The sequence below is a fragment of the Monodelphis domestica genome, chromosome 3, assembly GCF_027887165.1.
Source record: "Monodelphis domestica isolate mMonDom1 chromosome 3, mMonDom1.pri, whole genome shotgun sequence".
NCBI classification, from domain to species: Eukaryota; Metazoa; Chordata; class Mammalia; order Didelphimorphia; family Didelphidae; genus Monodelphis; species Monodelphis domestica.
The window spans coordinates 497144843-497170558 of NC_077229.1; the positions used below are offsets into that span (position 1 = coordinate 497144843).

At 39.9% G+C, this 25716-nt stretch overlaps 1 protein-coding gene across 1 annotated transcript in view; it reads right to left on the reverse strand.

Moving 5' to 3' along the window:
* Positions 1-20256, reverse strand: part of PIK3R1 (phosphoinositide-3-kinase regulatory subunit 1) — a 96716-nt gene extending 76460 nt beyond the window's left edge. Inside the window, exons 1-2 of the mRNA XM_001367112.5 lie at positions 19956-20256; positions 6062-6738 (exon numbers count right to left, since the gene is read on the reverse strand). Coding sequence (XP_001367149.2) covers positions 6062-6413 — 352 coding nt within the window. The 5' untranslated portion in view covers positions 6414-6738; positions 19956-20256. The remainder of the gene's footprint in view (positions 1-6061; positions 6739-19955) is intronic.
* Positions 20257-25716: the final 5460 nt, after the last annotated feature.

Below are 25716 nucleotides of genomic sequence, written 5' to 3' on the forward strand. Positions count from 1 at the left end.
CCAAGTTATGACACGAGTCAATGCTTTCACAGCTTATCTCAGCAGTGACTCATTGATGCATGATCACACATACATACACACGAAAAGCTAAATAGGCTACTCAACCATAGTGAGTTTAAAGCAAGGATCTCAAAGCACTTCCAAAAAACACTCCATCACACAATGAGAGAATACTGAAAGTTCAATTATATAAGGAGGATAATAAACTTTCATTTCTCCCCAGCCTTCCGCCATCAACTCATTTCCTCCTTTGGGAGAGGAAATATAGACCCATTATCTATAGAATGTGGGTTTGTGTATATATTAAGAGACTGGAATGCCATTGTCTAACAAAACAAAATCTCCAGAACCAAGACCTTTCAATGTCTGAAATCCCTAAAGAATAGGAATTCTATGAAAGTGAAGGAAAATATTTAGAGGTAGAAGCCTACTGATTTCCCTAACATGGGGCTTAAATCTGCTCCCACCCCAGGGCAATGCCAATCTACTTCTTTTAGTTCTAGTCCTACCAGAACAATGCTAACCTCTCTTCCATGACAGCCTAGTCTTCTGGTCTCCAAGTCCCATCCCAAGTTCCTCCAACCAATCCTTTGCATGTCTGTCTTGTGCTCTCCTCATATCACTCGCCAACTTGACTATTTCCTTCCTTACAGGGAGAGCTCAGAACTGAATGCAGTGTTTCATGTCTGGCCTGACCAAGGAAGAGTAGAACAGAACTTTTACTTCCCACACAATACCCTTCTTTAAACAGCCTGGCTGGTTTGGCTTCCACGTTCTCCTGGGGAGTCACGTTTGGCTTCCAGGTGAATAACCCACCTCCAACACACATCCTTTTAAAAGGAACCGTGAAATAGAGATGCATATATAGAATAACAATGAAAAAGACAGAAGTGTGGTTTTTATCCGAGTGAAACAATTCTGCTACTGTCAGAAAGGAAAAAGAAAATGCAGTCTTCTATTTGTAAAATGACAGGATTGGAATAAATGTCCTGAGTTCCTTCTCACTCTGTATCTCTGATCTTGTAGCCAGTAGTCAGAGGATCTACTTCTGACTCAAGAGAGAGGTATGGCAAAGAAGTTGTGATGTCTCCATCCCTCTGGAGAACTTGTAAAAGAAAGATAACTATCATTCAGGAGAGACATTCACCTCATCAAAGGTAAAAAGTCCCTTTCAGCCCTATATTTTTATGAACAGTTAAAAAAGACAACAAAATAAAGAGTGAAGTGAAAACTCTAAACAAAGCAATAAGTAATCACTAATCCCAGAGGGCCAATTATATATGCTAACCATTTTAAAATGGCAGAGAAAGGACTGACTCAAGGTGCAGAATGAGACAGACACTTTTTGGACATGAACAATGTGGAAAACTGTTTTGCTTGACTAAGTCAAGGGGGCTACAATCCCCCTCCCCTAAATAAGATAAGTTGAGAGTAAAGGGAACTATAAAGAAATGCCCCCCCACCCTGAAAATGTAAAGGGGGGGGAGGGAGATCATGGAAGCATTTTTTTTTACCAACTACACAAGAGAAGGCAGAAGGAAACAAACAGTTCTCCAAGTTAATTACTAAAGTTATTAAATACTTGAACTAACTACACATATTCTTTTTTTGTTTTACTTTGTATATAAAAATGCCCACTTTAGTGTTCAAAAACTATTTTTTAATAGCATAAAAAAAGTGCCTTCTTTAGATAAAGTTCTTAAAAGTTCTAGAAGCAATCACTGAGAGGACAACTATTGCCAACTTTACTGGTCAACCGACAATAAGGCAACTTCTGATTGGTTTTATCTAATTTTTATTCACATCTGAAAGAATAAAAAAAGCTAGGTCAACCAAAGTTTCCCTAATCACAAAAAAGAACAGGAGAAGGGATAAAAAGTTTGTTAATGGTGAAGTTCTCAACGATCTGTGACAAGGAAAGGGGAAAAAAGGAAAGAGGAGAGAAAAGATGTCTTTCCTCATCCCTCCCCTATTCATTCCTGTCAAGTACTGCTGCATTCAGGCCAGCAGATGCTTACCATGACACATACTCCATTCACTCTGGTTAAGTGGTAGAGGAAAAGTAATATCAGATGAAGCCTATTTCCCACCAGCATAAATATTTTTTTCAGATAATCACCTGGGTACTTATTACTGGGGAGGAGTTAACATAATGTTTAAGGAAGATAATGTTTAAGGAAGGCCTGGGTTTTAGGGCTTCAGATCCTCAAAAAAGGAACATAAATGAAAAATAAAAGTGGATTTGAAGGGGGAAAATGGGCCATTATAGCATTATAGTCTCACACATCACATACTAAATGTATGCCCAATTACGATGGTTAACAGTCAGAATGCTATCCCTGCTTTGAGACACAATGCTCCCTTAGCTACATGCATTTTCAGAAACAGACTTATATCCAAACAATATCTGGCTTCTCCTTTTGAATAGGATTCTAGCCAGAATTTAACACTTTAAAAAAAATGACTGTACTCTATAGAGTACAACACATTCACAATTACCAAGTGGCTCAAGTCAGTTTTCTCTTTTTACTATTATGAACCATTAACTCTTCCTCTTGTATGACAACAGATTTTGCAGGATCCTCAGTCAATAAATAGGAGTTTTAGATAGATAGATAGATAGATAGATAGATAGATAGATAGATAGATAGATAGATAGATAGATAGATAGATAGATAGATAGATAGATAGATGGATAGATGGATGGATGGATGGATGGATGGATGGATGGATGGATGGATGGATGGATGGATGGATGGATGGATGGATGATGGATGGATGGATGGATATAGTCCTTGCTTTCAATGTCATCTCACCCCAGACCTACCTTCCACCTTCTTCAAGGACCGGAGTCAGTCATCTCTTCATTGCTTACCACACCATAATTCCAGTATCTCCATTATGCCCAGGCACTGGGTACCTTCCTCTCCTGCCCTTTTCCCTTTCAGCTTTCTAATGTGTCTTTGCCCATTAGAATATAAATTGCAAAGGCAGGCACTACCATTCTTTTTGCTTGTATTCCCAGCCCTAATGTAGTGTGTTAATAAACTGGCTCAATGGGGTAACCAGTTAAAACTGAATACATATGGTCACAAGTGAATACTCTTTTGGGGTGGGGGGTGGAAAACAGAGAAGAGACACGGATGCTGAAAAACAATTACCATGTTACAATTAACTAAAAAAAGGATATTTATCCTCCCTAACTTTCAGTTTGGCAATTTGATATCTTTTCAAGCAGAATACATATGTTTAGCCCAAAGGAAGCCAACTAGTTTATTAGTAATTGCTAACATGCATAAAATTCATTCCTATTGGCCCATTTTCCATAATAATCTGGCTTGTCACTAATGCTAACTATTGAATTATCATCGTACTAAACTGAAACTACTTTAAAATTGAAAACACGAAGCTCGATATTTCTAGAAAATTGAATGTGGACCTCCTCCCACTTTTGTCCCAATTTCTCTTTCATGTAAATTCCCTCTCTGATGTTTAATGCCCATCACTCTGCTTCTCTCATTCATCGCTTCTTAAAAAAAAAAAAGCTATTATCTTGAAGAATCATTTTAAAAGCTATTTTAAAAATCTCAATCAGCGCTATATACATGCAATGAAATAATAAAGAAAAAATGTAATATGTGAAACAAAAATCATTTAATCAGGAAAGACTTGCTTCTACTCCATTAGTGTATTTTGATGGGCAACTAAGTAGTAAACCTGATAGAGCATTGGGTCTGAAGTCAGACTGACTCATCTCCCCAAGTTCAAATCTGCCTCAGCCACTTCCCAGCTGTCTGATCCTGAGCAAGTCACTTAAACTCAGTTGTTGTTTTTTCTTTTAAATCCTTACCTTCCCTCTTAGAATCAACACTAGATATTAGGGGAGGGGTGTATGTGTGGGTGTGTAGGTGTGGTGACTTGCACTACAGTGTCTTTGGTGAGAAAACTCCAAACAGGGTCCTAAAGAGTAGTGCACAACTGAAAAAACAAACAATAACAATGAAAAACTATATTGATAATTGAGGCCTTCTACCCCACCTTTCAAAAATAAGGCTGTGTATATAGTAAGGATCACTGGCTCCCTTTTCCTTTTTTAATACTTCTGTTAAAAACAATTCTACTTAATTTCTTAAGATCGGATTCCAAATAGTTTGCACAATACTCACACATAAACTGATAAATACCTTTAGACAGACACAGTGAAATTATGCAAATCATTTTTGAACAGCAGCTGAGCTCTATTTTATTGCTAAATCATTGCACTCTAAATCACATGGCGATTTACATGCCAACAGAAATGAGCTCTGGTGAGTCTTACAGTGGTGGGCATTATTTGAATTTAATTGTATAAATTTACATTGTTTAAGGAAGCAGCATTTTCTTTGGGGAAGAAAAACATAACTTCTGGCTTGCCTTAGCAAATTTATTAAGCATTCAGCAAATTCCTTTGACTCATAATTATTTTTTTTAATTTCCTGTTCTATCATTCCTGATTACTAAGATAACTGGGTTAAAATGCAGTTTTTAATCCTCCCTCCACTTCCACTTTCTGCCTCAATTCATTGAGTGACAGAATAATCCATTATTAGTGGCAGTCTAGTCCACCATTAGCAACATCAGAACTTATTCCAGAAGTCATTGTGTCATCATTTACAGTGTAACTCATTAGGCAACTTAGGCAAACACAATTTCCTTTTAATCAAAAAATATTTTTAAAAAGTACAATGCACAAAAAATTAAGATATTCTAGCAAGGCGCAAATTAATTCTACAACGTTTGCCTTAAATGGGAGGCTCTTTCCTATGTGAAGCAGCAAAAAAAAAAAATATATATATATATATATAAATAAAACTTAAACCACAAGGCTGGCACAGCAGGCGTAGTAAGCCTACTTTGGTTTAGTAAGAAGGCTAGTGACAATCAATCTCCTAAAGAGTTGGAGTCAAAATGGCTTCAGTCATAATTTCTTTTAAAGTACAATTTTTTCCCCACACATCAACCAACTAGAAAAATATGTATGAATGCTATGAATGATATACTGCATTTAAAGAAAATAAAGTCTCCACATTTATATTAACTACAGGATTGTGTTTCAGGTTTCAGCCACAATGTTCCTGGACAGGAAACCAAAAGGTAGATAGAAGGTTATAAAAACAACAGTTTCTTCTGTACTGGATTCTGTGGTCATTTTATTACTCTCTACATTTTACCATACAAATATTCTAATGATAAATATGGCTAACTTTTAAACAGACTCCCACCTCTCCAAGATTCCTACTTAGCCAAATATAAGTTTTACAATAAGAATTGCCTTCCCCTTGTTATGGTAGAAATGTTATGGAGGTTTTCATTTATATTGTATATTGTGTATATTTTTTTGCAAGTTGTTTCCTTAGAAAGGAGTTCCTTGAGGTTAGAAATATCATGGTTTTACTTTTCTTTGTATCTCCAGTCCTTAGCACAGTGCCTAGTACAAAATAAGGAGTTAACAAATGCTTGATGATTGACTGAGAATGCATTTAATGTTTCCTCTGGAGAGTAGCAATCACTGAATTCTACTGTGGCAGTATAGAAAAGTTTTAAACATAAAATGTTTAAAATACATTCACATTACTAAGTAGCATTTCATGAAATATTCCTAGGCTTGTAATGGGTGGCACAGTGGATAGGTGCCAGCCCTGGAATCGGGCTGACTCATCTTCCTGAGTTCAAATCTTTTGACACAAATGTGACCCTCAGGCACTTACTAGCTGTGTGGGTAAGCCACTTAAATCCTGTTGGCCTCAGTTTCCTCATCTGTCAAATGAGCTGGAGAAGGACATGGCAAACCTCTCCATACCTTTGTCAAGAAAACTCCAAAAGGGGTCATGAAGAGTTGGACACAACGGAAACTTAAACAACAAAAGGTTTGTAATAATGATGATCACAGTTCTCATATAAGACCTTTAGGTAAAGATACTATGGGAATGAAACACATAATGCCCGAGTTTAATGATCATGCTACAAATTTAAGAATTGTCTTTAACAGAGAATGTCAGCAAAAGCATATGTCAATACTGACCTTGTTGTTCATTATCTGTTTCCAGTTTTGAAGAGCCTGGAGCTACAGGAAGGGGTCGGGGTGGCCGAGGCTTTGGGGTAGGAGGTGAAATTCTTTTCCTTCCAATATATTCTACATAAGTTCCTGGAAAGTCGCCTCTTTCTCCTGTGGTTTCATTATAGCCATTTAACCAACCAATTTCATCAGGCTTTGCTTCTTCCCCCTCACTGAATCCAAGTGCTACTAAGGACCCTTTATTCACAGTTAACACGTCCCCCACATGCAAGTCAATATCTTCTTCTCGTTCTTTTTTATACTCATATAAGGCTCGATACTGATATCCTTCAGCACTCATTTTTGCCAACGTGACCATTCAACAACTGAATTTTGTTATATTATCTTTATAGAAGAAGAGCCTGGGCAGAGTGTGTTAAAACACCTACAGTAATTTCAGAAAAAAATAAAATTAGATTCTTCAGCGATTTAAAAAGAAAGGTGATCTGCCATTCTACTGCCCATGTGTCCTCCATCAATGGTGTGGTGCTGCTCCCTCCCTTCAGATGGCTCCTTTTCTCAATTATCTGGACTCCAAAGCTTAGTTGAGTTTCACAGTCAAATGCCATCCGTTGTGATCTTCTTGCCACTGATGGTCCATCTGTCTTAAGATCTTACAATTGCACCTTGCATACATGTTTTACCTAATAATGGAAAGAGAGAAAATCAATAACTTCAAACATCTTTTTTGGCATTTTAAGTCTCAATATAATGCACACATTTTACCTCTGGCACTTCTGAAGCTTATCTTTTTGTATAGAGATTAAAGCTTGAATACAGTTTTAGTTCTAAAAGTCACCCAAAAAAGGGAAAAGTTTTTATATTTTTATATTTTATATTTAGGATATCCATATATTGAATTGAACATGATTAAATATGTGTACATTATATGTTCAATATATTGCTTTATGTAGAATAGTTTATTAATTATTCATCATAATATCAATATCCTATTTATATTCAATCAACCACATTTTTTAAAAGCACCTTTCTGGTATTGAGTTATGTGCTGAGCATATAAAACAACAACAAAAAATGAAACATTGCTGTCTCCTGAGAAGCTTAGATTCTTTTAGGGAGAAGGCTTCTACATGTATAAGGATATACAAAATAAACACAAATAAATACCCAAAGGCTGGGGGAGGAGAGGGGGGGACACTAACAGCTGAGAATGTCAGATAAGATTTCAAGTAAAAAGTGTCAGGTAAGCTGAGCAAGAAGAGTAGAACTGAAAGAACTGAACAATAACAATCTGAGCCCTGAAGGAAACTAGGAATTCTAGTAAGCAGAGGTGAAGAAAGAATGTGTTCCAATCAGGGAGACTGGAGATAATCATGATATGGCTACTTTTAGATAAACCACTTTTTTAAGTGTACTGATCTAAAGGCATATTTTTAAAACTTTCAGTATACAATCATTTAAAATTCTGATCTTTTGTAAAAAAATCTAATTACAAATTAAATGTTTACATGCTGACATCTCAGAGTGTTTTCAAACTTTCCATGGTAAAATCTTTTAACCCTTTCCAAAGGCAATAGCACTCAAGATAGCTGTATTTTTAAAAAAATACACCAAATGGAAATCCAAGCAATTATCAGATTTTATGGGGATGAGAAAACTCCTTTCTCCAATATCTATTTAAAGAGCAACTGTTTTTAACAGAACCAGAATTGAACTTGTCATTCACTGCAAGATAAAGCATGAATAAACTAACAAATGGCTTTTTTTTTTAACCAAACTTCAGGGTTCCACCATAATGGTGACTAAGAATTCATAAAAATGCCCATATCTTCAATGTCTGAAACAGAAGTGGGAGAATTTATTTTCCCCATCAGAAGGCCAAAAGCCACTGGAGGGAGTCCCTGCCCAGTCATAGACTGTCACAAGCACAGAAATTAGAAGTGCAGCATACAAAGGAGAAACCATTTTGCACAAAATGCATATACCTCAGTTTCAGACTTCGTACTCTAGCTTCTGCCCCACCACCCTGAAACTCTTAAGATCAGTCAGAATCCTCTATCTATATCTAGCTCCACTTAGCCTCCCCCTCCACCTCACTCCTATCCCTTTTTCCCCCTCCAGCTTGGAGGATTGTAATAAAAAACTCAACATCATTGCCACAAAGTACAAAATTCATTGCCCTATTGCTTTTATTCATTATCCCTTATTACTGAAGACCAAGATGGTCCCCCTGGCTACTCCCTCAACAATATATAGTCAACCCTTCTTAGATCATAAGCTTTTGAGGACAGGAATTATTTTGTAATTTCTATTTGTATCTCCAGCATCTAACACATTATTTAATAATTTTTAGTTAAGAAAAATAAAGCTTTTATCTTACATTTATCATTTTTAATTACAAAGAAGCAAATATGAATTAATAACTTCTTTGCCTAGGAGAAACTTAAGGAACTTATCATGCTGGGGATCCTGGCACTTCTGACTTCAGTTTCAACAGCTCTTCTGAGTATTCTGTCATCTGTGAAATGTGGGCTTTTTATATCCTAAGAAACCTATTTAAACAAAGACTGCATAATATGCCACAAATATCATAATTATTTTTAGTCTATAATCAGTGCCATCAAAGTTGTACCCTAGTTTGTGTCCTCAACCACCAGATAGAGATATTAGTAGATCTCAAAGTCTTTTGTAGTAGATATCCCAACAGCTTCCTGTCCTTTATGCCCCACCTCCATAATTCAACTTTTATAAGCAAAGATGAATCAAGACATAGGATTTGCTTCTAACAAGCTTTCAGTAAATCTAATAGGTAGAATAAAACAAGCATAACTCTTAGTAGTAGGGAAAATGCAACTAATATTAAAAGAGAAGCCCAAACAAAATCCTATGAGAAATCTGAGGAAGATAATCACTTTCAACTGGGGGAAAAAAATTTATCATGGAAGTGCACCTGAATAAAGGAATATTATGAGGCAAAGATGAAGAAGGGAATCCATTCTGGACTCAAAGATGTTGTGACAAAATAGGAATAGAGAAGAAAATATAGTATAGTTAAATTGGGATGTGGAATGCAAAACAAACAATGGAAAAATTAACTGGAACTAAATGGTGGTGAGCTTTGAATGCCACTCCCATATAATCTGACAAGTGTTTATTAAGTATGCAAAATCAAAGTTCTTTCTCTCAAGAAGCATATTTCCCTAACTTAAATAAAGGAGGGTAGGGTAGCCAGCTAACTGGTCTTCCTCCCTTCTTCCCAAATCTCACATCCACAGATACACATTAAAACCCCCTCCTCCCTCCTTGACAAAACCAGTGCTTCAATGGAATGAAGCATGACCCAATATCACATTAGTAGAGGATAATGGGGTTTTTTAATTACTTCAATATCAAGTTTTTTCAAACCTATATATCATGCTGAAAGCCACATGCAGGCTAGATCCATAGACTCTGAATGAAGAAATGTCTGGTAAATTCAAAAATCAAGGACCAAGCGTTAACCAGAGTCCAGGACCTGAAGGTGATATTGCAGAACTTCAGGTTGGAAGAGGACCCAAGAGAGATCATTTTAATAAATATTAATTCATTCCCTGTAGACTTCCATGCCTGTGCTAAGTATTGTGGATGATTTAACATGTGCAGATGAAGGGGGGCTAGGATGCTTCACCACACCTTTCTACTCTAAAGGATCTCTCCCTTGCATGGGCAAGTTCCCAATCCATTCATACCTTCTCATGCCCTACTTCTGGGTCCATATATGAATACATTATGATGCTGTCAACAAAGGCTCCCTATACCAAAATTCTATTAGATAAATCCTAGGTAGATGCTGTCACCAACAGGAAGAAGTTACTCGTGAAAACTCACTCTAGTAAACAGTTTAGAAAAGCAGGGTTTGAACACAGGTCTTCCTGACTCTACATCCCACATTCCACCCAACCCTCATTTTATCTATGGCTCAAGTCTTCCCACAAACCCCTCCTCTAAAAGGGTCTACCACCAAGCTGGGGACCTTCCTTTATGTCTCTCAGCATTGTAAGCAACATAAATGATGCATGTGGGCGGTCCATCTGTTATCACTTGCTCTTATTGTATCCTATTTCCTTTTCCAGCCATAGATCTCTTTGATGAGATCTTTTGATTGCAAGTCATTGTTGATGGTAATAGCAGTTCCATTTACATAACACTTTAAGGCTTGCAAAGGGAACTTTTTTTTGTACCCCACACCCCCAAGGCACAGATTTCAGAGAATCAGTGAAACTGGAGGGGGGGGTGGAATTACATCTTATTTACTATAATGGGTTTCCTTTGTGATCTTCAGCATTTTAAGTTTTTTAAAACATCATCCAGAGAAAGGGTCCCCACTAACTGCCCCAGACTTCCCAAAGGATCTTTGACACATACAAAAGTTAAGAACCTAATGCTCTGATTCCAGGAAATCCATGGAGGAGGCTTTGGGAGAGTCTGCCCTGAAGACCTCCTTTTTCTCCTGTTATTCCTAGGCCCCAGGAGACTACACTTGACTTGTTTGGCAGCCCAAGCTAGTTCTACAAGAGTGGCCCCAACCTCACCCCATCAACTGCTTCAGTATGTAGACTCCCAGGACAAGGGTCCTTCAGTTTAAAAATCCCAGCAGCTTTAACTGCTTTGGGAAGATAGCAAAAGGAATGGCACTTGGGAGTCCTAAGACACTAAATGCTAAAATTTACTACCAGCATGTAGTAAAGAAACTTTAAATTAGTTGATAAAAGATTAGATCACTTTTTACTTTTTAACTCCTGGAAGTCTGGTGGACCCCCCCCCCCCAGCCCCCTCACCCCCGCCTAAGTTCAAACATCTCCATTTTGGTCAAAAGAACTGGGTTCAAACTTCACCTCTGATACCCACCAGATAATACCATGCTGGGCAACTTCTTTCCCTTCTAGTATCCTCATCTGGAAAATCAGGATTATCTCTGAACAATCTACTGGATACTGTGAAGCTCAAATGAGATACTGTATGTAAAGTGTCTTGCAACCTTTAAAGCAGTGCGAAGATTCTGTTGTTGCTTAGTTGATTAATCATGTCTGACCCTTTGTAATCTCATTTGGGGTTTTCTTGGCAAAGATATTGGAGTAGTTTGTCCTTTCCTTCTCCAGCTCACTTTACACAGATGAGAGAAACTGAGAAGCAACTGACTTGCCCAGGGACGTACAACTAGTATCTGAAGGCTATCCTTGAACTCAAGTTTCTCCTAACTTGAGACCTAGAACTCTATTCACTGTGCCACCTGGTTTCTCTCTCACTGTGCCACCTGGCTGCTCTCTAAGTATTAAATTATTATTTCCTGCTACCATCTCAGTTCCTCTACTATTATGTCAGGCACAAGGTACTAGGTATTACTCCCTCCAACCTAAGAACAAGGAATATTCAGGAATCACAAGTCACAGGCGTCATCATCATCTAAAGCCCCGGACTAACTACCTCTTCTTCCTCTTCACATTGCTCCTATTGGTACTCCAGCTGGTCCAATAACCTTAAAAATGTGTCACTGCCAAGGAAAAAAACTCTTAAAAAGAATTTGGGGCCAGACCTAGAGATGGGAGGTCCTGGGTTCAAATCTAGCTTCAGATACTTCCTAGCTGTGGAACCCTGAGCAAGTCATTAAGCCCCCATTGCCTAGCCCTTTACCACTCTCTTCTACCTTGGCACCTATACATAGTACTGATTCTAAAATGGAAGGTAACAGTTTAAAAAAGAAAAAAGAAATCAGGAAAGATTTCTCATAAAATAGATAAGATTTTTGCTGAGACTTAAAAGAAGCAAGGAGGCAGAGATGAGGAGGGAGAACATTCCAGCCATGGGCAACACAGTGGAAAATGCCTGGAGTAACTAATGTCTTGTTTGAGGATCAGCAAGTAGGCTTTTATCACTGTATCCCAGAATAGGGGAAGGGGAGGAGGTCAGGAAGTAATGTAAGACTGGAAAGGTAGGAGTAAATTAGGTTGTGAAGGGCTTTGAATGTGAAAGGATTTTATATTTGGTCCTAGAGGTGATAGGGAACCACTGGAGTTTAATGAATAGGAAGGTGCCTTGGTTAGATCTGTACTTGAGGAAGATTAAGTTTACTGCTGGGTTGTAGGATGGACTGTACTGAGAGACTTAAGAAAGAAAAGCAAGCCAGAAGGCTACTGCAAATAGTCCTAGCATGAGGAGATGAAGGCTTATACCAGGATGGAGAAAAGAAAAAGGAGTGTATACAAAAAACGTTCCAATGGTAAAATCAATAGGGTTCAGAAAAATATTGGATATGAGAGGGTGAGAAAGAATGAGGTGACTGGGTGATTGAAGGGATATTGGTGCCCTCAATGGTAATAAATAAATTTGGAAGGGGGAAGAGTTTGGTGGGGGAGAGGAGATAATGAATTTTAGTTCTGGATATGTGGCATTTAAAAATGTCTATAGGCTCTGAGTGATCACCCTAATGCAAATATTAGTATTATGGAAATAGGTCTTGATCAATGACATACGTAAAACCCAGTGGAATTACTCATTGACTATGGGGGAGAGAAAGAGCATGAATCATGGAACCATGGACAAATATTCTAAATCAATTAAATAAAATTTTTCAATTCTTAAAAAAAAAAAGAGTCTATGGGACATCTAGCTTGAGATATCCAATAAGCAGTAAGAAATGGATTGAAAAAAATGCCATTAAGACATGATAATTAAGAAATCTTTAGTAACTTTGGAGAAAGCAAATTCAGTAGAAGTCTGACTGTAGAAATTTTTAATGTGAGAAGAAACGGGTGCATATAGAATAGATAACCTCAAGGATCTTAGCCATGAAAAGTATAAGAGAAATAGGATAACTAGAGGAAATGAATGAATTGATGGAGGGTTTTTGACGATGGACATGTTTGTAGGTAATGGAGAAGAAGCCAGCAGACAAGAAGAGATTGAAGGAGGCAAGGGATGATAAATAGGGCAATATGCTGGAGAAGACAAGATGGAATGAGATCATTTGGGCATGGCCACCACCTCAAGACACAAGTGAAGGAGAACATAAGGGCAGATGTCATGTAGGCCTGGTGACTGAGGAAGGGAGAAGAGGGAGTTCAATGAATGACTGACCTCAAATTTTCCCAAAAAATAATAGGCGTGACTCTCACAGTTGAGAGGATGGAAGGAGGAGCAAGTAATGGGAAATTTGAGAGAGTATAAAAGTTTTGGAAAAATTGCTCTTGACAGTGGGATAGTGAGTTAAATAGAAGAATGTGAAAGGATTGCCTTGCAACATTGGGACTCAGGTTGGCTTTATATAACATAAATTCATTGTAATGGACTCAACATGGTTTCATGATTTTTCCCCAACTTCATTCAGCAACATGGGTGCAGGAGAAAAGTGGAAGGGATCCAAGGCTGAGTTTTGACAGGGCGAGATCAGAGATAGGATAAGGAGGCAGGAGACTCAAAAGAGGAGAGTGTAGAGTTGAATTGGTTCACCATGGGGTCAAGATGGGAAAAGGATGAGAACATGGCAAGTATAGGGGGTAGTGGCCTAGAAAAAACTAAGGGGTCAAAAGATTAGAGGTTACAGGTTAGATGAAGAAAATGGTTTGGGGCTAGAAGGCAGAGGGAATGACAACAGATTGCAATCAGATAAGGGAAGTTCAGACTTAAGTAGAACCTTTCCAAACATAATTATTTAGAATAAAATCTAAATCATCCAGTCAAAAATTTCACTGATGGATATCATTTGAATCTCAAATTTAATCTCTCTCTCTCTCTCTCTCTCTCTCTCTCTCTCTCTCTCTCTCTCTCTCTCTCTCTCTCTCTCTCACACACACACATACACAAAGTCATTATCTTTGCCCTAAAACCATTCCCTCTTCTCAATTTCCTTATTTCTGTTGTAGGCATCACCTTCCTTCCAGTCACCTCACTGACAACCTAAGGGTGATTCTCAATTATCCAAATGCTTGCAAGTCTTTCCAATTCTACTTTTACAAACTCATTTCTGTTCCATTCTCTACACTCACAACAACCTTAGCTCAAAAGTCGTGTCACCTTTTCTTTGTACTACAGGCAAAATTTTCTTCCTTGGTCTTGGGAATTCTTTCTATTCTTTCTCCTCACCCCAATCTCTCCTCCAAATAGCCCCCAAAGTGATACTTCTCAAAGAATAGTAGGTATGACAATGTTGCTCTCCTGCTCAATTAGCTCCAGTGGCACCTGATTTCCTCTAAAACAATATAAAATTCCTTTGCTGAGTACTAAGTCTCACAAATGAGACTGAAGGTTACTCCCTCTTCTCAGGATTATTACATATTATCTGACACTGTCTATATTCTAGCCCAGTTGACCAATGTTCCCAACACATGCTCCTCCATCTGTCTGTGTTGTCTCCATTCCCAGAATGTACCTCCCTACCTCTTCCTCTGAGGATTCCAAGCTTCTTTCAAGGCTCCTATTAAATATCATCTCCTAGAAGGAGTTTTATCCACACTGCTGCCACCACCCCCTGAGTTGCTAATACACTTCCCTTAGAAATCACTTTGTATTTACTTTGTTTATATTTTGTATTTACTCAGGAAATATGGTGCAATGGATTTGGAATCAGAAGAATTGGCTTACTCCCTTTACTACTTGGGCTAATCATTTCAACCTCCTTGGAGCTCAGTTCTTCATTTGGAAAAAGAGAGGGTAGAACTACATCCCTTTTAGTTCTCAAAGTAACATCTTATGATCTGGATTTCTTTTTTTCCTCTGCTCAAAAATATAAGCCCCATAAGGGGAGAGACTGTTTTACCCTTTGTCTTTGAATCTCTAGGACCTGGCATAGTGCCTTGCCACACAGGAGATACTTACAAAATGCTTTTTGAATGAATGAACTAGCATCAAAAATCAGGCTTCCTAAATCCCAGATGAATGGTGTTTCCACTAATGTAACAAAATCTGTAGTGTTCAAGAAAACTTGATGGTATTAAAGGGGTAAGTCAGGTCCACATTATCAATATAATGGCCAAATGATTTTTGCAGTAGGGTTCCAAGACTTCCATCCAAACTTATTATTGATGTTATTACCCTATAGCACTGCTCAGGACTTCATGCAGGATATGCTTGTATATAAATTTCTTCCCTAGAGCCAACTTCCTACTAAATATTGGTCTAAAGATTACAAAGTGCTTTCCAAAGGGCAGCTAGGTATCTCAGTGGACAATGCCAAGCATCAGGGAGTGAAGGGCCTGGGTTCAAATGTGACTGAGACACTTCCTAACTGTGATGCTAGGCTAGTCACTTAACCCCATTAGCCTAGCCTTTGCCCTTCTTTCTTAAAAGTTGTCACTAAGACAGAAAGTAAGGATTTATTAAAACAACCACCACCACCATCTTGGGAGGTAGTTTAATTATTACTCCCATTTTCGGTCTCACTAAATTTAGTAAATGGCAGAGATATGAGCTGGACCCAGATCTTGGGAATCCAACACCAAACTCGTCACCATAACACGATTCCTCTATTTCAATACAATGAGAAATCTAATTGGAAAAGGCCAAATTCATAATGCTGAGAAATCAACTGAATTATCTCAAATTTAGAAAAATGAGCTTGGAAAAACTGAGTGAAAATATACCACACTGGGCATAAAATGAATTACTACAGTATTGGGAATGGGTGGAAGTAGAATAAGTGGTATATTAAGACAAGATCCCTACCCTTCAGAAATGTACAGTCTAGCTGGTCAAACAGAGAATTGATTAGTGAATAATGACATAATATGTAATTATATGTTAATCTGTGTACTGAGGCTTAATAAATGTCTACTAATTAACTGAGCAGCTAGTCTGATAAGGGATTCAGAGTGAAAGAAAGTCTCCATTTGTCAAGTATGCACAATTTAGGAGTTATATGGTTAAAGCCTGGAATTGGTGGAAGAGATCTAACTTTCTGCAATTTGTGATTACAGAGCCAGTCTAAGTCTATAGAGCACTGAGAAAAAGACATAGTCCTTCCATATAGCAATGCCTGGTTGATCACAGTTATAAGAAACAAAAGAGTATTTTTGGATCTTACTACCTAATTAGTTGCTTCCATGTATTTTATTCAAAGACTCGCCCCCACCTCAATTTCTCTTAAGCATGATAACACTCCTCCCTCCTGCGGAATCCCAAAGCAAAGATTCAAATTAAAATTCTATGATAGGGGATTTGACCCATAAGTGAAGGTAAAAGACAGTAGATATGAGGAGTAGAGGGTCAAAACATGAGATTCACACCCACAGGGCTCTGACCTTCTCAAGGCCACAACAGTGACCCAAAGGCACACAAAGATGCCATCACTATTCAACCTGGGAGCAAAGGCAACTGCCTACTCATATTATAGCCCTAATTCCTGCCAATCATCTCACTTCTGTAACAGTGGAGTCCAAGGCGGAAAGCAAAGAGAAAGAGGGTGAGGCAAGCCACCTGAGTTTTATTAATTTACAACTCCCACTGAAGGAATTTCCACTCACTTTTCAACCATGACCTCTGTGACAAAAAAATGACAGCTAACATAACTTGTGGGGTCATCATTAACTTGAAACTCATCTTCATTATATGTAAAGCATGAGTATATATTTTAACCAAAATGCTTACAAAATATAACTGGCAAAAGGTACTCTGAAGTAGGTACTGTAAGTTGTGTTTCACGGTTTTTGTTTTTTAAAGAAAAAGCCACACTTCACCCAGTTAAGATTTCTTTTAAATCTAACAAGTCAAACAAACTAAAGCACATTTATAAATAATATCGTCATATTATTTGGCTTAATGTAGATTAATTGCCTCTAATTTCCTTCATTTTAAGTAGGCGACACTCAAAAATTGTATCTGAAGAGCATGACAGGAATAAAAAGAGCGGTGACAAGTGACCCAAATATTAAACCTGATTTACAATTTAGGTTTCATTGAAGAGGTTATAGAATTTCTTGTTATCTTATATGAGAAGGGGGACACTTCATTACCACTCTCTATTTTTTTTATCTATTAGTAGCAAATTTGTATACTCTTGAAAAAATGAGTGGGCAAATGGGAGAACAAAGAATCTGATGAGCAAGTATCCAAACTCAAAAGACAATGGAGATTATTAATAATGGTCTTAATAATAGCAGTAATATAGCACAGCCATTTCTCACCTACCTACCTCAAATCTAACTTTAAGACTGCTACATACCTCCTCTTTAAATTAAAAAAAAGTCTAAAGCTAAAATAAAATGAATTTTATTGTCTCTGCTGCAATTTCATCTGTCATACTCTTCAAAAATTTCCTGAACCCCATGAAAAATGAAAATTAGTAGCTCACCAATGTGAAATGGCTACATGCAATTAAGTTGTTGTTTTTTTTAAGGAAAAAAATATTTTAAATGTTGACTTTTGATAATTAAGTAGGCATTACCCATTAAGCCTCAATACCAAAAACCCATCACAAACAAAGCTGAGAGCAGCTCTCCACTTTTTGTGCTTCCTTCTCCCAAAAGGCAAGGTCCTCAGCTCTAAAGAGACTAAATGAAATGTTCTCTAAAACCTGCCAGGAGCAATCACGAGATGCATTATCTGACTTACTACATACTACTTCTGCTTCCTAACAAAAACCAACAATTTATGCTTCTCATGTATCTTGCACCAACCTAGTTTAGACAAGAAATATAATTTTTGAAAAACCTCAAGTCATTCCAACAATGGGCAACTAAATCTTTTGTCACTTACTCCAGCTGTGAAAAGATACAATGATATCAATATAGGAAACAACAGATGCTTGTGTGTATAAACCACAATTTTGCAACTCAAGAGCAGGCCCAATGTCAAGATAATAATAAAATTAAAACCTGTAGCCATTTTTTAAGCCAGTATTAGTCCATCCCCTGGTGTATACAGTCTCCTTCATTCAATCAAGAGAAAGAATTAACAAATCCCTACGGAAAAAGCAGTTTGTCCCTCTGGAATCTACCACTGTCAGGCAAATAAAAGCAACTAAGGGGCCAGCGATGGAATTAATTCAACACTTCTGCAAGATAGCCCCTTCCAGTCTAGTCTTTTGAGTTAGACCCTAAATTCTAGTCTCAATTATCTACGTCTAAAAGGATCACACCATCACAATCCTCTGGGGGGAAAGAGTATGTTTAAAATATTTGCTCTTTAGAGAGTAAAATGCTTGCTTCCAGAAGTATGGTAACTTAGGTTTCTACTATTTGTACTATCTGAGAGTTTATAAGCTACTAACTCCATATCCTCTTTTTCCAATAACGTGATCTGTCAATAACAGTGACTGACACACAGTAGTTACCATGTGAATGTTTGCTGATGGACTGAAATGAGCTTTTAATGTTCAAAAACTGGCACAAAAGAAACCACTCATAATTTACCGTACACACTCTTGCCTCTGATAGAGATGCAGAATTCATTTTCTTGTTTTTTAAAAGCTTTCTGAAACACAATGCACCTTAAAACTAAACACTGATTTTCCACGGAAAAGTTCAAGTCGGTAAGCCTTTGTGTTTGTAGCTTTGAACAGCTAAAAAGCTTACATAAGCCACAGAGAAATACATTCTTCCACTTCACACAAAATTCAAGACTTGTCCTTAACCATGCGTAGTTCTCATTGAAAGCTAAAAGCCCCAGCAATCCACGCTTGAAATGACAACCTTACACTTCATTCAAAATCTAAGGGCTCTCTTGCTCCATTTGCAGTTCTCGACTGAAAACCCTTTAACACTTTTAAAACCCCAGAAGAGAAGAGCAAACTCAAAATTAGTCACAGCACCGTTACAGAGTGCACCAGAGGATCTAACGGTGGTCAGCTCTTTCCAAGGGAGCAAAAGCCCAGCTACAGTAAAGTATTTTGCCCAAATCTAGTTCACACGGTTCTGCTTTTAACACTGACGGCCATTCTACTTATTCCCTTGCATTTCATGCCTGAACGCTGCTTGCAGAAGTGCTGTTTGGTTTTTTTTTTGTTGTTGTTGTTGTTGTTTAAGCGGTGGATTTTGGGGAGGAGGGTGTGTGTTACAAAGAGGGCAGTAGAGCAACTGTTTTAAAATTTGCAATTAATTATTTTCTGCTGCTAGAGAAATCGACTGACGCTTCCCAAAGACACTACAGTTTGCTTTGCACATCCTCACTTTTCTTCCCCACCCCGTCTCCATGTTGCCGGGCAGGCCTTGCTGTCTAGCACCGGGTTATAAACGTTTGGGTGTCTGTCTGGGCGAATCCAAAAGGACTCCCACCCCCCCCACCCCCGTCTTTCAATGTGCATTCAACAATCAGCCCAGGGCCAAACAATGCAAGACCAGCGGGGTCTCCGGGGCGCCCAGACCCGCAACACTTCCCCCCACCCCGGAAGAGGAGGGCGTCAAACCGCGGAGGCAGGAGCCAGCCCGCTGGTTAGACCACCACTTGCCAGTCCTCCACTCCCAGGGGCGAGGGAGCAGCTCCCCCGGGAGGGCGCCTTCTTACCGCAAGCGTCCAGAAATCGGGCAGCAGCAACAGCAGCCGCCGCGAGATCCATTGAAATGCCTACAAGATTAGACTGGGGGGCCCAGAAGCCGAAACAAGTCTCGTGGATTTAGGAAAAGCATGGACCCCCGCAGCCACTCCCCACCCCGGAAAGGCTCCCTGGGGTGCGGAGAGATAAGAAGGGGTAAGGAGACCCCACACGCACACACATACGCCCGACGGCGCGCACGGAAGCAAAGCGCAGACCGGAGAGTGAAGGGGCAGCACACGCGCCTCGAGGGCCAGGATGGAACGACCAGATTTCGGGACAGGGACGCCGGCACCGCTTCTCTGCAGTCGTGGCTGAGCTTTGGGAGAAGAGGCTGGTGGTGACAGGAAGGTAGCAGGGGCTGCGCGCACACGCCCCAAGCCCAGTCCGCGAGCTCCCTACCTTCCCCGCAGCTTGGCTCCGCAGCTCTCGCGGCCTTCGCGCTCCCGCAGGCACTCCCGGGAAGGATGCGCGGGCCGTAACCTCGCCGCTTCTGCCGCCGCCTCTGCCTCGCCGCCCTTCTCCGCGACGTCGTCCTCCTCCTCCTCCTTCTCCTCCCGCCGCCACTCTCCCGCTGACCTACTCGCAGCCCCCCGCTTCCTCCAACTCAGCTCCAGCCGCCGCCGCCGGCGCCTCCTCTCCACCGGAGCTCCCAGTCGCCCAGCACCGGCCACGCCTCCAACCCGGCCCCCAGTTCTCCCCTCCCCCTCGCCTTCTCCCAACCAGCGCTGAGGCCACCGCCCCTTCCCCCGCCTCCCTCCCGGCGCCGCCACCGCCGCCACTCACTGGGCTGCCCACTGCCCGCTGGCCAATGAGCCCCCGCGGGGGGTGGCGGGGATCCGGGCCCGCCGGCCCCTTCCTGCGCCGCGCCCTGCCCCCCGCGCCGGCCGGGCCTCGGGCGTGCTTCTTTCTCCTCCTCCTTCTCTTTCCTTCCTCCTCTTCTACTAACTAGCCGGCGAACCTGTCGCTGCCGCTTCCCCTGGCGTCCGTCGGGCGTGGAGGAGGAGCGGCGCCGGGCACGCGGAGAGCTCCGCTTCGGCCCTTCTGGATGAGCGCCCGGGCGCGCGCTGAGTCTTCGCCTCGCGTGACTGTGCAAAGCTGGACGCTGGCCTGTCCTCCCCCAGCCCTAGTCCGGGCTAAGCCGGAGGCGGCGTGTGGGCGGCAGGCGCAAGCTCGGCACCTGGGGGGCCGTGTGTGTCCGACCCGCTAGTGTTTATTCTGCAGATGGATCTCTCCTCTCCACCTCCCCCCTTTCCACAAACCTCCGCCCTCCCCCATGCCCATTGACCCTCAGCCTTCCTGGAGCTGACCCGAGCAGGGTGCCCATCGGCTAGCGCTTGTGCTTCTTGGGCACCAGCCCTCAAATTGCGTATAAAGACCGTGCTACCCAGCGCGTTGTCCCAGGGCAATGAGGAAAGGTCCGAAAGGGTCAGCTGGAGAGTCTAGCTCCTTGTCCCTGACTTCTAAACCCCTGAAACTTGGACCCCGGATGACGTGCCTACGTGAAGGAATACAAGTTTTATGGGGGGAGGGGGGGGAGCGGGAAAATACGTTGATTAATCCCATCCACTCTTGTGCTGTTGAAGCAAATGTAGGTCATTCAGGCAGAGTGACCCCGTTATCGCTAATTGTCTCCTCCCGGTTCCCCAATCCCACCCGGGGGTGTGGTTGGAGGAATGGAAGGAAAGAGGAACAAAAGCCAACTTGATTTTTGTGGTTGGCTTTAAGGTTAGTATTCTTTTAAACATTCCTAATGGAAGAGGGAAGAGTAGGCTCTACATTTAGGTGTAAAACCTGTATATCCTTTCCCATTAGACATTAGCTAATTAAAACATGAATGCCCTGCCCCCCTTCCTCTTTACAGTAGCTCTACAATACTCAGTTTCTCCCTTTCCAGCAGTTTTGAGGACTGCGGGACCAAGTACTCTTTGACCTTTTCTAAAACCTGGATTAAAAAGCCTTATCTTAACTGCCAAAATAGAATGAGCTGGCTACGACGCTTTTTATAATACTATTGGGAAGAAGTAATCAGTCCTGTGAGTCTTTCATTGAGGATTCGAAGTCACTTTGCAGCGCAGTAACTACAAAAAAAGATGTAAATAACATGTGAAAACTTGGGATGATGAAGAAGTACAATGAAGAGGGAAGGAGGATCTCTGAGAAGCACTCTCAGCTCTTTTACTACCTCATGACCTTGGAACAATGGCTTTATCTTTCTGAGCTTCTATTTTCCATACCGGTTAAGGGAGAGTTTAGACTCCATGAGCTCTCTGTGATTCAGATGTTTTTGTTTTCCTGTTGTTTCTTGCTGCTTAGAGTTTTGTTTTTGTTTTTTTCTTCTTTAGTATCCCGGCATTTCTGAAACTGACAACCAGCATGGGCAATATAACCAAGAGAATTGGGGTGATATAAATAAATAAATTTATTTATTTATTATAAATATTTATAAAATTTATAAAATAAATATAAATAAATTTTTTAAAAAGAAGTTTGGTCCTGAATTCTGCATAAGGCTGAGTAAAAAAATTATTGATCCACTAATAAAGTATGAAAAGATGCCTTCTAACAACAGTGTCATTTTTTCAAAGTGTGAAAGGTTATTTGCTAGGTATTTACTGGAGATGGAAGGCCAGCACAGAAAACTGAGCTAGGATGGTGAAAGCAGTTAGAAGGCTTCCTTGTTTAAACTTTCCATTTCCTTGGGAGAATGCTGCTGAGTGCTTCAAACCCAAAGCTTTATTTGCATTCTTGCCAAGCAAATTGAAGCTTAAGGTACAGTTTTTCTTGAATTCAGTCATTCATTTGCCCTGGCTTAGAATGAAAATTATGGTGAGGATGAATATCCAATAATTCAGGAATTGCCATAGAATGTGGATATAATGGTGGCAAGGATTTGCGATTTTCTTCTTGTTGCCATTCTTTCTATCTAAACATTATAGGTAAATCTACCCTTAGCAGGGGGTTCAGCTGGGTGGTGAAGTGGATAGAGTACTGAGCTTGGAATCAAGACTCTTCCTGAGTTTGAAACAGGCCTCAGACACTTAACTAGCCACATGACTCCAGGGCAAGTCACTCAACCCTGTTTGCCTCAATTTCCCCTTCTGTAAAATGAACAAAGAGGACAGGACTGAACAACAAAGTTTCCTCTATAACTGAACCTCACCTTCCCCATCTGTAAAATTATGGAGTTGGACTAAATGTCTTCTTAGGTCCCTTCCAGCCCTAGAACTATGATCCTAGGAAGAAACACTTGTGAATCTACTTTACTTTAAAAAAAAACCAAAACCCTTACCTTTCATCTTAGATTCACAAGGCAGAAGAGTGGTAAGGGTTAAAATACTTGCCCAGGGTCAGTGCAGGAAGAAGAATCTACTTTCTTTCAAAGCAAACTTGAAAATAACAGAGCCACAAGCAGTAGCCTTCTCTGAATGAAAGACTATAAATAGTTAATTATATATAAGTTCCATTGAAAAATCAATCAGTTTGGGACTCCCAGAACCTGGGTTGGATCCAAGCTTTGCTGCTGGATACCTACATGATCTCGGACAAGGCCTTTCAACTCTTGACCTCCTTTCAGCCAAACCGAAGAAGGGAGAAGCTGAACTCAAATAAAAAGGGGAGAGAACTTTCATCTGTACTTAAAGATCCAGGCAGGCAGTATATTAACTTTAAAATGTAATGTTTTTGTATAATTTGGCATCATACTTCTCAATGAGTTGAGGGGCTGGAGGGAGATCATTTAGAACTCAGAATTTTAAAAATAATAAAAAAATATAATGTAAAGTTTTATTATTTTATTTTGTTAATTATTTTCCAATTATGTTTTCATCTGGTTAGGCCTACACTTCTGAGAGGTCAGTGACCAATTTTGATACATCTAAATAAGATCTCTGAAGTCCCTTCTAAGAGTAAGTTTATGATTATAATTTCCATTCTATTTTTTCCCTTATCTTGTCAGTTTTTATGTGCCCGGCACTGTGCTAAGCACTTTACAAATATTATCTCATTCGATACCGACAACAGGTGCTATCACCTCCATTTTACAATTAAGGAAACTGAGGCAGGCAAGTTAAATAACTTGCCCAGTGTGGAGGCTGAGTGTCTGAGGCCAAATTTAAACTCAAATCTTCCTGACTCCAGGCCCAGTGTCCTATCCCCTGTGTCACCTAACTGCCTCTAATGAGTATTTAATAAAAGCTTGTAAAATTTAATATAGAAACTTTTAAAAAGCATTTATTTAAGAACACTTATAGACACAAGAATTCTAGAGGGAAACAGTACTGTGAGTCTCGTTATTATATTGTCTCCAGCCCTGGCTGAGCAGTTCTTTCTTTTTCAGCTTTAATGAAGTCAGATATTGCTGAAATGATGTTCCATAGAACAATGTGTTCAGGTTTCTCTGCTGTAGTTTCTTCTCTAGATTCCCTTAAGTTGCACACTTAGTGTCTCATTTGGCTTTAAGCCTGTGGAGAGAGCAGTGTGAGATGGACTTTCGCTGGACACTTCAGTGGTTTGGACCAAGTTTTTCCTCAAGATGGGAAGCAATTCCTGGTCATCTCACACTACATGTTATGGAATTCTCTCCAGGCACGTATTTATGAATATTTGTATACACATACATATATGTGTGTCTGCGTATTAAGGGAGAGGCTATGATGTCACGGGCATAGAGATTTCCTGGTGAGAAACTTCTTCAATCCGTGTAGCAGGGCACTATATTCACAATTTAAGAGTTGTGTGAGACAGTGAGAAGTTAAGGGACTTGCCATGGATCACAGCCAGAATATAAGAAAAGTAGTACTTGATCCCAAGTCTTCCTGACTCATATATACACATATTTGTTTATGTATATAATCATACATATATATACATATATATATATTTTCAAAACTCTTACCTTCTGTCCTAGAACCAATACTGGTTCTAAGGCAGAAGATCTAAGCAACGGAACTTAAGTGACTTGCCTAGGGTCACTCAGCTAGGAAGTATCTAAATTCAGATTTGAACCCAGGACCTCCTATCTCTAGGCTTGGCCCTCAATCCTCTGAGCCACTCAGCTGCACCTCATATAGCTGCATTTTTGTAAAACTTCGGTAGCCTAGAGATTTCATTTAAAATTAGTTTTTCCAAAGATATCACATGTATTTGGATATTATATGTGATTATATTTTTATTTGCATTTATTTTATATATATTCATATTGTGTGTGTGGCTACTAAGAAGTAATTAAAGGATCTGTGATTTCATTCATCATCTCCCCACCAAGATCTCCCAACTTTAGGGAATAAATCATAGAGCATTTCCTGAGGCACCAAGAGATTAAATGACTTTCCCAGGTTCACACATCTAGCAAGCCTTAAAGGCAGGATTTTTTAAAATCCTAAACCTTCTTCCTGTCTTCACCCAGCACTTTCTCCATTGCACCATGCTAATTTACTCAGAGAAATTAGTGATTATAAATGCATGCTCCTTCAAGGGGACCAAACTTATAAAACATAGCCTCTTTTTTATAGTGGGAAGTAGCCATAACATCTGGTATTTGTGACCATCCTAAAGGCATTTAGGGAAATGTCAGTTTAGCAAAGACACAAATCTGAAATAACTCACATTTCTAGAAGCAGTCATATTTCTGGAAATAAACTTAAGCAACCAAAGAGACAAAAAGGACAAACAGGAAAAAACAAGACCGAAGTCATATTCCTGGGAGATCTTAATATTGGTGAATGAAGTCAGAGATGGCATATCTCCTGCCTAGATGGTGTCCAGAGTGCCTTGGCAGCAGATGACGGTTGACATATGCCCAGCACTGTCATCTAAGCACAGAAACACACCAGTATAGTAGATATCCCTGATCACGAAAACTATATTAGACAAGCAAACTGATTAAATGGATTTTTCAAAAATGAGATCCCAGTCTTTGTTCTCTCTGTTATGGTGGTTATGGAACTGTCAGAGTATTCAGGCACGTTCCTGGCATAATGGAATCACATTCACTTCCCTGACTTTGCAATTATCACAGAGACTTTTCTGAAAGCCTTGCGAAATAGTTTTTCCAAAGGAAATTGTTAAGATCAAGTAAAGATGCATTCAGAAAATATTATTTTTCCTGAGGGTTAGAATCTTGTATTTTTAACAGAGAAAATGCCTATTGAGTATGTGTACT